At 46.4% G+C, this 13,166-nt stretch overlaps 1 protein-coding gene across 7 annotated transcripts in view; it reads right to left on the bottom strand.

The window, feature by feature from the left end:
- AUTS2 (activator of transcription and developmental regulator AUTS2) overlaps positions 1 to 13,166 on the bottom strand; it is a 1,243,088-nt gene that overhangs the window by 853,243 nt on the left and 376,679 nt on the right. Inside the window, exon 1 of one of the 7 annotated variants that reach the window (XM_069089545.1) lies at positions 10,738 to 11,172. The exons of the other annotated variants lie outside the window; for them this stretch is intronic. Coding sequence (XP_068945646.1) covers positions 10,738 to 10,785 — 48 coding nt within the window. The 5' untranslated portion in view covers positions 10,786 to 11,172. Of the gene's footprint in view, positions 1 to 10,737; positions 11,173 to 13,166 lie in introns of those variants that run through there. 7 annotated transcript variants of the gene reach the window in all.

Genomic DNA, 13,166 nt, shown 5'->3' with positions numbered 1-13,166 from the left:
GCAGGGGATCACCTTCACTACAGTAGCAATCTCAATAGGGCTTATTTTCGGGGGAGGGCTTATTTTAGAGGAATCTTACACAGTAAGGGGAGGGCTTATTTTCGGGATAGGTCTTATTATTGGGGAAACACGGTAGCAGACTTGATCCCACCCCCTAGGGCGGGGGGACTCATCCTCATCACTTGTCCAGAGAGCCTCAACCATTAAACGTTAGGAATTCATTTTTTCCCCCAAATAAGATATAAGTTTAGCTCTTTGTAACTTGCATCAGGTTCCTGGTTCTACTCTCTAGGGGAGAGGTCCCTCCATGAGGCAGCAGAGAGAGTACAAATCTCAGAGACAGAAGGATCTGAGTCCAAATCCTGCTGCAGACACTTACTAGTTGTGTGATCTTGGGCAAATCACTCAACCTCCAACTACCTCAGTTTCCCCATCTGCAAGATGGGCATAACAATAATAGCACCTACTTCCCAGTGCTGCTGTAAGAGTAAATAAGCTGGTATTTGTGGTGTGCTTTGCAAATCTTAACATGCTTCACAAACTCTACCTGCTACTGTCATTAATAATACTATTATTATAAGGCTAAACAGAAAAAAGTCCTATCACTTTCCTCCATATGACAGGCTTTCAAGTATTTGAAGATATCTCTGAGTCTTCTCTTCTCTGAGATAAATAGTCTCACTTCCTTCAACTAATCTCCATTTTACAAGGACCAGAAAGGTTAATTGAGACACTCATAATTGAAAAAAGGAATATAGCAAAGCCAGGATTTGAACCCAGGACCTCTAACCAGTGGCCTGTTCATTAGACCACACTGCTTTCAGCACGCTACCCAATATCCTTCAAGTTCTAATGCACAAGAACACAGGGAGAGCCTCTAAGAGGGCTAAATCCAAAGGCCCATGCCTCTTAAAGACAATTACAATTGCCAAGGGAGAGGAAGATGTGATCCAGCAAATTCTCCTCCAGCATTAAAGAAACAGTCTCTCTTCCTTGAGCTGAGTGACAGGCATTTTAATGAGGGCAGCTCTCCAAAGCTTTCCCAGGAGGGGATGGAGGTCAGTCACCAAGGTCTGTATGGAATGACTGGGCTCCTGACTGGTCCCTCAATCAGCTGGCCTCCAGGTGCCATCCCATAATCCTGTTTTGGTCCCAGCACACACTCTCCAGAGTCATGGGTCAGGTAAGCAGGTCATTACCTGGAAGGCATTGGGCAACATCATGGGGTCTCTGCCGGCTGGCTGGCAGAGCACTTGCAAGGGAGGAGAAAATTCATCCCGGTCCTTTTTCCTTTTCCTTTGTCACCGGTGAGTAGTTACCCCCACGGGCAGTATTCTCTTGCCTTTTAATGCACTCTCAGACTTGCACACACATCCAGGCACACACATGCAGGCACGAACACACGGTCAACAAAGGCCTAAAAGAAAATCTGCCAAGTGGTGCTTAAAAAAAAAAAAACCCATATAGCCTGGAGCAGGAAAAGCAAACCGACCAGGGCACAAAGCCTTTCTTGTGCTTTTAATCTTCCTTAGACAAATTCTACATTAGAAAATGCCACAGCCAAGGCCTATACACTGGTGTTAAACACGCCTGGGGTCCCTGGGGATGGCAAGAATGCAGTCCCACTAAGAAGGCTCTCTGTTCTACACTGATGGCCTGAGAGGGAGACCCACAGGGCAAGCCTGCTAACGCCTACATGCCCCAGGTTGGGCAATTCCCAGGCAGGGCCAGTCTCCTGTAGAGAAGGTGAAACAAGCCCAAGACCGACGGTGTGGGGACCAATCCTCGCAACACCCAGGACAGCCAGAGAGACCTGGGTCACCTTCTACATGTCTTACACGGGGCTGGCTGTAGGGCCCGATGCCAAGTCAGGAACGGGACAGAGGGAGGAGAGGGGAAGAGAAGAGAGGATGGAGAAAAAGAGGGGGCAGAGAGGAGAAGGGAAAAGGAGGAAGAGAAAGAGGAAGAAGGGGAGGATGGGAGAGAAAGGATGAGGAAGAGGAGGAAAATGAAGCAGGAATAGGGGGAAGAATGAAGGAAGAAGAGGGGGAGGGAAAGAAGGAAAACAGGGAGGAGGAGGAAGATGAGGAACAGAGTGAGATAGAGGGAGGACGAAAAAGGAAGCACATTCCCATTGTCCATGAGGACGGAGGTGCCTGGGCAGTATGATGGATGGAGAGCTACACCTGGGAATAGAGCGATCACTGCTCGGGTCACTCCCCTGGCCATCTGCCTCCCCTTCTAAGACTCAGTTTTCTCATCTGTACAATATGGCTAATAATTGCACCCACAGGGTTGCTGTGAGGCTCAGATGAGAAGTGAAGGTACTTCAGAAGCCTCCAAAACACACCAGAAGCGCCAGCGACACAGGATTTCTCCTGGCTGCCCACTGCACGCATCACTGTTATTATTATGCCCACTTTACAGACGTGAAGCCTAAGGATTAGACGGGCCTGTCCTGGGCCTCAAAGTCAGCAAGGATTCAGGGTGGGGTCAGAAGCCGGGTCTCCTGGGCTCCAAGTACGGGATGATTCCTCCCCCACTGCCATTCTAGAATATCCCCAGCTTCCTGGTCCTACCTTGTCACCTAGCCAAGCATGAGCTTTCCTCCCAATTAAAACTCCTGCGTTCGTGGATTCTCATCCTTCTTCTTCTCTCTCTCTCTCCCTCCTCCCCTCCTCTCTCTCTCTCTCCCTCTCTCTCCCTCCCTCTCCCCCCCCTCTCTCTCTCTCTCCCCTTCTCTCTCTGTCTCTCCCTCTCTTTCTCTCTCCCTCCGTCTGTCCATCTGTCTGTCTTTCTGTCTGTCCATCCATCCATCCGTCTGTCTGTTGGTCTGTCTGTCTCTCTCCCTCTCTGTCTCTCTCTCTCCCCCAGGATACTGAGAGCTGGAAGGGGTGAAAGGGGAAGGAAGACCCCCCAGGAGACAAGCTATCATATCACTTCTAAAGCTGGCCATGTCTTGGGAAGAAACATCAGGCATTTCCAGAAACATCTCAAGCTCACCATACCTCCTCCTTCCGCTTCCCACTATAAGCCCCGTCTGGTTATTTCATCTTTCTAAAACACATGTAGTTTTTTAAAGAGAGCAAAAGCAGAAGAGAAATTTGGATTTTAACAGGGCTGAGGAAGGAGGAGAGCTTTAACACACGTGCATGAGACACTTAACTCAGAGTCTGACTCTGGAGAGCTCACAGCTTTCTGCGTCTCAGTTTTTCACCTATAAAATGGATATGATACCACAGGCCTTCAGGGTACCTACCATCATCCTACCTGTCTCCAAGATTTAACAACACTGACATTATCCTAGACTTTTCATTCTCCTTCAATTCCCCAGACTTGGCAGCTATACCTTCACTGCTTTTCTTGCACACGCCCCTAGGTAGTACAATATATTGAGGGTGTCAGATTTAAGACCCGAGTTCAACTCCTACCTCAGGCACTTATTAGCAGAGTGATCCTGGACAAGTCTCCTCACCTATCTTTGCCTCTACAGCCCTATTGTGAGGATCAAAGGACATAATATATGTAAAACATTCTGTAAAGTATAAAGCATCATATAAATGATTATTCCTCCTCCTCTTCCTCACCTGGCCCTTCGCTACTATCACCTGGACTGACAGAACAGTCTACTTGGGCTTCTTGCCCCAAGTCTCTGCCCCTTTCAAACCATAGGTGCCAACGTGATTTTCTTCAAGGCTGAGTCTGGCCCTGTCGCTGTCCTAATCAGTGACACTCATCAGGTCCCTGTTATCTCTATGGCTAAATTCTTATACCTCTGTTTGGCACTAGAAGCCCTCCACAAAGGGTCACCAACCTGCCTCTCCAGACACAGGACACATTTTGACTCTCTCGCCTCCACGTTGTGGCTCTTGTCAAACAGATTTTGTTGCTGTTCCCAGAACAGAGCACTGTCATCTCCATCCTCCAGGCCTTTCCAAGCTTTGCCCTCCATGACCTCCTCAATTTGGGTGACTCAGAATCCCTCAAGGGCTTCCTTCCAGACTTAGGTCAAGCACCCCCCTTCTTGTCATCCCTTCTGCCAGCGCCGTGGCTCCCCAGATGACCTGGCATTATGTCCATGCTATCTCCCTTGACTGAACGTAAATCTGGAATGCATTTTCATCTTGCGGTTTACTCCCAGAATTCCCTAAAGACACAACCAGGGTCTCATTCTAGTCAAAGCCTTTCATGATCCCCTCAAGAGCTACGCCCCATCTTGCATTATTTTTCTCTTTATACAGGGTGTCCCTAAAGTTCAGTGAATTTTCAACTCATTCAAGCTTATTAAATTTACTAATTCATTAAGAATTAAAACCACACAAAGACTTTTGGCACAGTTTATATTTCTTCTGGATCTCTTATCTCCCCTAATAAAACTGCAAATTTCCAGAGGGCATAGCCTTCTTCTTTGCATCCCCATTGCCTGAGGGCACACAGAACATACTCAGTAACTGTCCACTGATGATCACAAGCTCATAGAAACACAGATCAAGAGTGGGAAGGAAACTCAAAGCCCAATGCATCCAATCTCTTCATTTTACAGGCAAAGAAACTGAGTCCCAGGGAAGTCAGACAGGACACAGAATGTGAACCTGGATCCTTTGATCCCAAAGTCTACACTCTGTGATAAAAACAAATCAGATTCTTCTCCCATTCCCCAAATTACAGAATTTTGAAAGTCACTCAAATTATATTGCCCAAAGTAGCACTGAATTGGTTGCAATGATCTATGGAGGCTTCTGGACGATCTGAAGTCCAGCGGGCTAGCAGATCCCTCTACCAGGAACAGAGTTCCTTTCATGATCTTCCGTCACATCGCAGAGATTCAAAATCACAAAAGTGCAGCCTTGCATATTTGTTTCTGTTTGGTCGTTTCCCCTTTCCGTGATCTCATTTAGGGTACTGCTGGTAAAGATGCTGAAGAGGTTGGCCATTTCCTTCTCCAGCTCATTTTATGATAAGGAAACTGAGGTCAACAGGGTTCAGTGACTTGCCCGGGTCACCCAGCTACTAAGTGTTGGAGGTTGCATTTGAACTCAGAAAGATGAGTCTTTCTGAGTCTAGTCAGAGCCCTATGCCCTGTGCCAACTAGCTGCCCCAAGCATGTCCTACCAAGCTACAAAGGCCTTGGGTCTTTGACTGTTGCAAAGAGTCCCCACATCTGACATCTGAGGAGAGGGTACAAAAGCTTTAAATTTTTAGCCAAGGAAGTTCACAAAGACCAGGGAGGAGGGGCTGTGTCCTGGTAGACATGTAGAGGAGATGTGTCACAATCTGCTGCAAAGAAAGTCACAGATTCTCAGCGTTTTTGAACAGAAGGCACATGAGTCTGGGACTTCTAAACAGTACCAGAGAAGGCCCAATTTAAGATAACTTAAAGGCAGAGCCCTTAACACAAATGGTCAGAGAGAATTAAAAGGAGAAAGGAAAACCTGATTGTAAGAGGCCTTATAAGAAAGAGGAAGGTGAATTCAGAAAGAAAACGCTTTAAAACAGTTAAGTCAATTAAGCCTGTCTCTTAAGAAGAATCAAAGGCATACACCTCCCTCCCATCTTGCAGAAGTGGTGGATTAGGGGTATGAAACACTATCAGCTTCTGTTGATATACTGCTTAGTTTTGCTGAACTGCTCTCCTCCCCCCACCTCCTAAACCACTTTCTTTGTTACAGGGGATTATGGATCTTTGTGGAGGGAAGGGGAGGTCAGAGCGATATATTTGAAAATATAAGTGTCAGAAAAATGCATCAATTATTTTTAAAACCAATAAAGAGAATGCAGACAAACCCCATACCTGAAAATTCTCTGCACTAACGTTTTTTAAAGGTGGCACAGGGAAAAGATATCTTGACTTCAAATCAGGAAAACCTGAGTTTCCCTAGGACCTCAGACACCAGTGTGCATGTCACTAAACCTGTCCCACTCAGTTTCCTCATCTTCACACATAGACAATAACAAAACCTACTTCATGGGATTGTTGCCAGAATCAAATGAGATAACACATGTAAAATGCTTTGTAAATCTTAAAACACTCTATAAATGCATCTTTTATTGTAAAAAAAAAAACTCTCATGGTTGCCCAAAGATCGGAGGCCAGCTCTATGGGACAAAGGATCGGCTGGTCTCCATCTCTGGTCTATTCCCCAAAGGAAGGGGAGCTAAGGTATTTTGTTCAATCCTGGTAAAACCTCCTGTACTTTGCCTCCATAATGGCCCTGTAATGACAGTTAATATGCAAAAACTCAAATTGTCATAAAGGCAAGCCAAAAAGAGAAAAAGAAAAAACCCTCTTTGGGCAATGAAGCTTCTGCAGAAGAATGAGACCACTGTTTAGAAAGAGAAAGGGGAATGATGTCTGAAAGGAAGAGGAAGGAAATCCTAGGGATAAACTTTCTCAAAGAACAGGGTTGGTGATTAAAGGATACAAAAATCAAGGTCTCTTAAAAGGTTTTTAAAAAGACCAAAACTCCAGTGTTCCTTTTTTTCTCCCCTACAGTTCACTCACACCCACGCCCAACTGGTCATGGGACTTTAAGAATAAATCTGAACACGGGGGGTAAAATCGAATGAGCAAATTCAAATTGCTCAAAGACAACCTTCACCAGGCTCTCTGGCAAAGTCTATGAACTCCTCCTCTGAATAATACTTTCAAATACATAAGATTGTCGTTGTCATTACTGTTCAGTCATTTCAGTCCTGTCTGACTCTTCAGGACCACATTTGGGCTTTTCTTGGGCAGAAATATTAGAGTGGTTTGCCATTTCCTTCTCCAGGTCATTTCACAGATAAAGAAACTAAAGCAAAAAGGGTAAAGTGACTTGCCCAGAGTCACACAGTTAATTAATCTCTGGCTCAGAATATGAACTCAAGAAGAGGAATTTTCCTGAATCCAAGGCCACTTGTGCCATCTGGCACCCTACATGGGATTCTAAAGGAAGCCAACAATACTGAGATAAAGTTATTGAATACGAGAAGGGCAGAACAACACGGGCACCGGTCCCACTTCTGATACTGACAAGCCATGTGAAAGTGGGCAAATCATTGACTTTCTCTGAACTTTAATCTCCCCATCTGGAAAACAGGCATGGTGATGTTCCTAAACTCTCACCTTGGGCTCCTGTGAAGGGCCCACAGTCAGAGGATGGCCCTAGTCTGGACCATCTAGTCCAAATGAGTCACTAGAAAGCCAGGATCACATAGAAAGAGGCAGGAGGGACCTTGGAGGGCACCTAGTCTAATTCTCATTTTACAGAGAAGAAAACAGGCCAAAAGAGAGTGAATGACTTTCCTGTCAAATGCAGAATCTGAATCCAGAGGCCTCTGTGCTGCACTCTTTCCCTAAAAAGAAAGGCAACCTTGAAGAGCTCCAGAAATGCCCATGTTTATCACTGTTCACATTCTCAGCATCCCCACCACACAGGGCAAAAGAAGCCTGAACTCTTCTCTTTCCCTCATCCCAGTCACCAGAAAACCCCAGAGGCCATTAGAGCTCCAAGGCCCTTGACAATCTTCTAGGCTAAAATTTCTTCACCTTTCCTGTGTCCTGGCCCCTCCGGCCCATAATGCTTTTAAATGCATAGGTTTATAGAGGAAACCAATTATGCTGAAATAGTTATTACAATAAGAAAAGCAAGCTCACAGATCCCAGCTTAGGAACCCCATACTCTAGTCAAGCCGCCCCCCTACTTTACTGATAATAAAACTATGGTGCCAGAGAGGGATACTGATTTGCCACATGGCACACAGCTACCGTGTTTCCCCGATAATAAGACCTATCCCGAAAATAAGCCCTCCCCTTACTGTGTAAGATTCCTCTAAAATAAGCCCTCCCCCGAAAATAAGCCCTATTGAGATTGCTACTGTAGTGAAGGTGATCCCCTGCGCTACACGCTACATTACGGTACCCTCTGTATGCACCGCCCCCCCACCCCGTGAAACGCACGCCACGCTCCGAGCTGCATCCAATCAGAGCTGCAGCAGTGAGCGCGTCATCCTGTTCTTCCCCAGTGATTTGCTTATTGAATAAAGGTATATTTTTTTGTTCACATTTACCTGTTTATTAAAATTGCTGTCAATGTTCATTAAAATAAGCCCTCCCCTGAAAATAAGCCCTCTGGTGTTTTTTTTGTCCAAAAAAATTAATAAGACTGTCTTATTATCGGGGAAACACGGTAGTAAGTGTCAGAAGCTGGATAAGAATCCAGGGCTCTGAGGAGTATCCAAGTTTAGAAATCCCTTGAACTCATCACTGTTTCCCATCTCAAGAGGATTTTCTTAATTGGAAAACTTAATAATAAATACTTAGCTTTCTCTTAAATTTGTGCCATGGTACATGACTGCTTCCTGTCCTAGGCTGGGGACAGGAGGACACTAAGAAGATAGTTTTGCTTTATTGTAGCAATTTAGTGACTTTTCCAAATTTAAGGGGGGGGGGAAGCAAAGGAGATGGTGGGGTATGGGATAATGGCCCAAGCAGTCCAACATGCCTCCCATTCCCAGTCTGAGTTTCTATCTATATACATGGACATATGGGGTGAGAGAATAAAAGATGTAAGAGTAAAATACGTTAAAATGATCTCCAGAATTCCCAATCAAGCATTCACCAGTGGGAGAATGCTAGAAGGGAAATAATCCTGTCCCCAGGAGAAATGAGCAAGTCCCAAACCATACCATTAACTCTCCAGATCTTGTAAACAGAAGTATAACATTGCAGAGACAAGGATCTCTGGGCCAGAGGAGCTGTGCTGATGGAGCAGGGGGTGGGGAGGAGGAAGAGGGGAAGCTTTGAAATGAAAATCCTCTTGTTTCATGGCAGGGAGTGAACAAGGCATGACAGTCATGAGGACACAGGAGAAAAAATGACAGGCAGCTCTTCCCTGTGCTCCCACCCCCCAAGGTAGTCTGTCTTCTGTGGGAAGGGCAGTTTTTAATCTACCTGAGGGAGTCTGGACCAGATCAAACCCTGACTCACCATTTTTTTCAACCTTCTTGATCTATAAGTTATGGCTTCTGTTTGACTCCACAGACTCCCGATTGCCCCCCGATAGGCAGACATAACCCAGGAAGAAAGACCCCCAAAAAGAGGAAGCTCAGAGTTTCTCCACTGAATCACACTGCCAGTTCCCGGCCTTGGCCACCCACTACAGAAAGGAATTCCTAGACGCCTCCGTGTGTCCGGATAACAAGAATGAAAATATCCACAAGAGGCAACTACGTGCTCTCCTTTAAGGATCAAGTCAGGGATGGAGAGCTGGAAGACCCTCAGACATCATCTAGGACAACCTGCTCATTTTACAGATGAGGAAACTGAGGCCCAGGCTGTCGGTCAATAATAATCTATTAAGCATTTGCTACGTGCCAGGCACCAGATTCACATCCTAACAGAAGAGACAACATGAAAAATAACTACATACTTATAAAGGCATAGAGAATGAAGGGGCAATTTAAGTGACTTATCCAAGGTCCTGTGGACTACATGCAATATACTTAATCCTATAGAAGGAAAACATGAGGGTGGATCATAAGATCAATCAAGAAGGATTTGTTAGAGGCCTACTATGTGTGAAACAAGTCAATGGGATTAAATGATATGGATTACCCTCTCCATTTAAAGCCAGAAGGAACACTTCTGAGGATGGTGGATTCTAACAGCATTTTCTGGAGGAAGAGGCTGGAGCCCCCGAGGAGGGAAAAACTGACTTGGCCAAGCTTACACAGGTCCGTATCAGAACCCACAATTCCTCACTTCCAAACACCATCGCTTCTTCTACATGAGAAAGACATGAAGACTTTGGGAAAGCGAAGGACATGGAGGGAAATTCAGACAAACTAAAAATAAAAATGTTTATTTTCTTTAAGAAAAAACATTAGATCACAAATAGTTAAGGCACTTACTACTAAGCTGAGCTGAAGTCAGGAGACAAATCACATCTTCAGAAACATCACCCCAAGATGACCATAAAACCTAGCACAATACAAGCCAAGTCCCGCTCATTAGTCTTTCACCAAACACCGTACATACAGCAGACGAGTCAATTAACTCTCCTTTGGCCAGAAGTTCACAGTCCATCCCCCACCACACCCTGATGCAAACGGCAGGCCATGCCCACATTCATGAAGAAACAGAAAGCCATTTCAGAACACAAAGGGGTCACACCACATACTGTGTTCTCTAGGAGGGAAGAAAATTCCTTTTTTCAAGTCCCTTCCCAATAAAAACAGCTAAACTTTTCTTTCTTGTTGCTAAAGAATTATATTTCTGTATATGTGCATGCATGTATATTTACACACATAGATATACACATACATGCCTACATAGGCAGACATACACACACAGAAATACTTAGACACATATATAGACATATACACACGTACATATAGACACATATATGTGACACACACAGAGATACATGCACATATATAGATAATACACACACACACACACGAGAGTGATTCCCAGTGCTCCAAATAAGGCTTCAGACACAGATCGGTGAGACCGGCTTCTTTATTTAGGTCGGCTCCAGTTTCGGGGCAGGCTGGACTCTATCAGACCCAAGTGCACAGCCCAGCCCAACGCTCCTGCATCCCCAGACCAGCAAGCCATGGGAAACAGATTCCCGAGGAAAACTCCTCAACTGTCTTAGCTGCCAGAGGCCAGAGGGACCTGTCAGCAAGAGGAGACTACAGGGAGACAGGCAGTCTCTGGTGGGAAAAGCCGCAGAAGAAAACATATTGACTTACCTTCTCCGCATACTTGAACTTGACATAAAACCAACTCGACTTTATCATTGTCTCACCTCCCGCCCTCGGGGAGATGGGGAGGGGGAGCACGATGGACAGGAGAAGGAGAGGGGGAAGGGGAGGGGGCTCCAAGGAACCCTCACTCCTCTGAGTGAAAGGCAGCGGGGTCTGCGAGGATCTCCTCTGGATGCAGGCTTTCCCCAAGGAAGGAAGAGAGGAAGGCTCTCTCTGAAGGCTGACCCCCCTTTCCCGGTTCTGTGCCCCCTCTCGCACACCTTAGCCCTTAACACTGTGTGTGATCTCGATTCTGAAACTACACCCTGTGAATGCCTTGCTGAGCTACCCCCACTCTCTCTCTCTCTCTCCCTCCCTCCCTCCCTCTCTCTTTCTCTGTTTCTCCCTTGGCTGTCTGACAAGAGAATTCCTCAAATGGACTTCAGCTGCATTCATCACAAATGGCACATGTCAGTAGAGCCTGGAGGCTGGCCTTGGCCCTGGCATCCTCCCAGAAGGAGGGCCTCTCTACCCCACCCCACCCCCCACCCCTACGGGATGAATAATGAATTCCAGCACTCTCCCTGTGGACACAGATTAACACCTGGTTAAACATTATTCTGACAACAGCCTTGGTTCCTTGAGGCCAGGGCCCAGGCCTTAATCACTTGGTCCCCAAAAGGGGAGCAGGCAGCAGCCTTTCCCCGTGTTCATCTCCCTGCCACCTCTACCTCCTCTAAAAAGGGAAAGGGATTGCACTGCTTTAAGGGGGGGGGCGGAGACTTGCATCTTTGGCATAAAATGAATGACTGAAGGCATTCCTGCCTTAAATTATCTTGCTGCAGAAGGCACTTTGAGGGGGCAGTTGGGCTCCTCCCCAGCTTCACCCTTTTCTCTTGCCCACCACCGTTAGAAAAGGTTGCTGGCATGCAGGGAACTTGGCAGAGGAGGGTCTGCAGAAAATGAGGGTGACATTTTGCAGCCGCCGCCGCAGTTCTCGGGAACATTCTACAGGCCTCTTGTTCATCTGGCCAGCATTAGCTCATTAAGCCTCCCCAGATGGAAGCAAGGAAGCTGAGGGGGCACCCCCTTTGCAGGGGGGGGGCTTGGAAGGGAAAGGGGTGGAAAAAGCAAGCGGCCACTTTACACAGCCAGAAACCTCTCCAGCAAATGTCAGGAGGCAAGGAAGGACCCTGTATTCCACCAAAGACACCATTCAGGGTGAGAGCCAGACAGAGAAGTACAAGAACAAGGGAAAGAGCCAGGGATCCTGGAGGGGACCAGACTGACCATCAGAAGAGCGTGGGATCTCATATCTACAGACAAAGGGGCTTCAGAAACCATCTGGTCCAACCCCGTCAGTTTAACAGCAGAAGAAACCGAGGCCCACCGGTGGGAAGCAACTTGCCCAAAGTTACCGGGGAATGAGAATTTCAAAACCGGGTGCTTGATTCTAAACTCAGCCTCAGATTTCATACAACACAGCCCCATCCCAAATCACATGTTTGGGAATTTGTATGTATTTATTTATTCTCCCTCCCCACCCCACCCCCGGTTTTTTAAACCTTAGCCTGTGATTTTATCTACTCTGGGGTCATCGGATCCCACCTGCAAGACATTCGATTCAAACACAGGTCCTGAGAATCCAAACCAAAGCCTTTTTTCACTGTACAAGAGCCAGCAGAACTAGGTGAATCAAATTCCCCAGGACCTAAAACGCTCACAAACTGGAGTACAGCGATAAATTTAACTTTCAGGTTAACTGGAGGTTAAACAAAATACTTTTAAAAGTTTTTTAAATCTCCTGAAATCTTTATAACATTTATTCATCCACGTCAGCACTTGGCAAGAGAAATTCAATCCAGTGATGCTCAGCTCAATCTTTCCTCAGTTCCTGAAAATCTCCCTTATGGCTGGGAGACTCGTGCCAGTCTACTGAAGGCACCAGTGGTAGGTGTCCAGGGGGGGGGGGAGAGAGAGAGAGAGACAGACAGAGAGAGACAGAGAGACAGAGAGAGAGACAGAGACAGAGAGACAGAGACAGAGAGAGAGAGAGACAGACAGACAGACAGAGACAGAGACAGAGAGACAGAGACAGAGAGAGACAGAGAGAGACAGAGACAGAGAGAGAGAGAAACAGAGAGACAGACAGAGAGAGACAGAGACAGAGACACAGAGAGAGACACAGAGAGACAGAGACACAGAGAGAGACAGACAGAGAGAGACAGAGACAGAGAGAGAGACAGAGAGAGACACAGAGAGAGACAGAGACAGAGAGAGACAGAGACAGAGAGAGAAACAGAGACAGAGAGAGACAGAGACAGAGAGAGAGACACACAGAGAGAGACACAGAGACACAGAGAGAGAGACACAGAGACACAGAGAGACAGACAGAGACAGAGAGAGAGAAGAGAGAGAGAGAGAGAGAGAGAGAG

This window comes from Petaurus breviceps, unplaced genomic scaffold (assembly GCF_028583685.1).
Source record: "Petaurus breviceps papuanus isolate PSGF00001 unplaced genomic scaffold, PetGlider_PUasm1.0 186, whole genome shotgun sequence".
In the NCBI taxonomy this organism is placed as follows: domain Eukaryota; kingdom Metazoa; phylum Chordata; class Mammalia; order Diprotodontia; family Petauridae; genus Petaurus; species Petaurus breviceps.
Note: the sequence above shows the minus strand (reverse complement) of the source record. Positions and strands in the feature narration are given on the sequence as shown.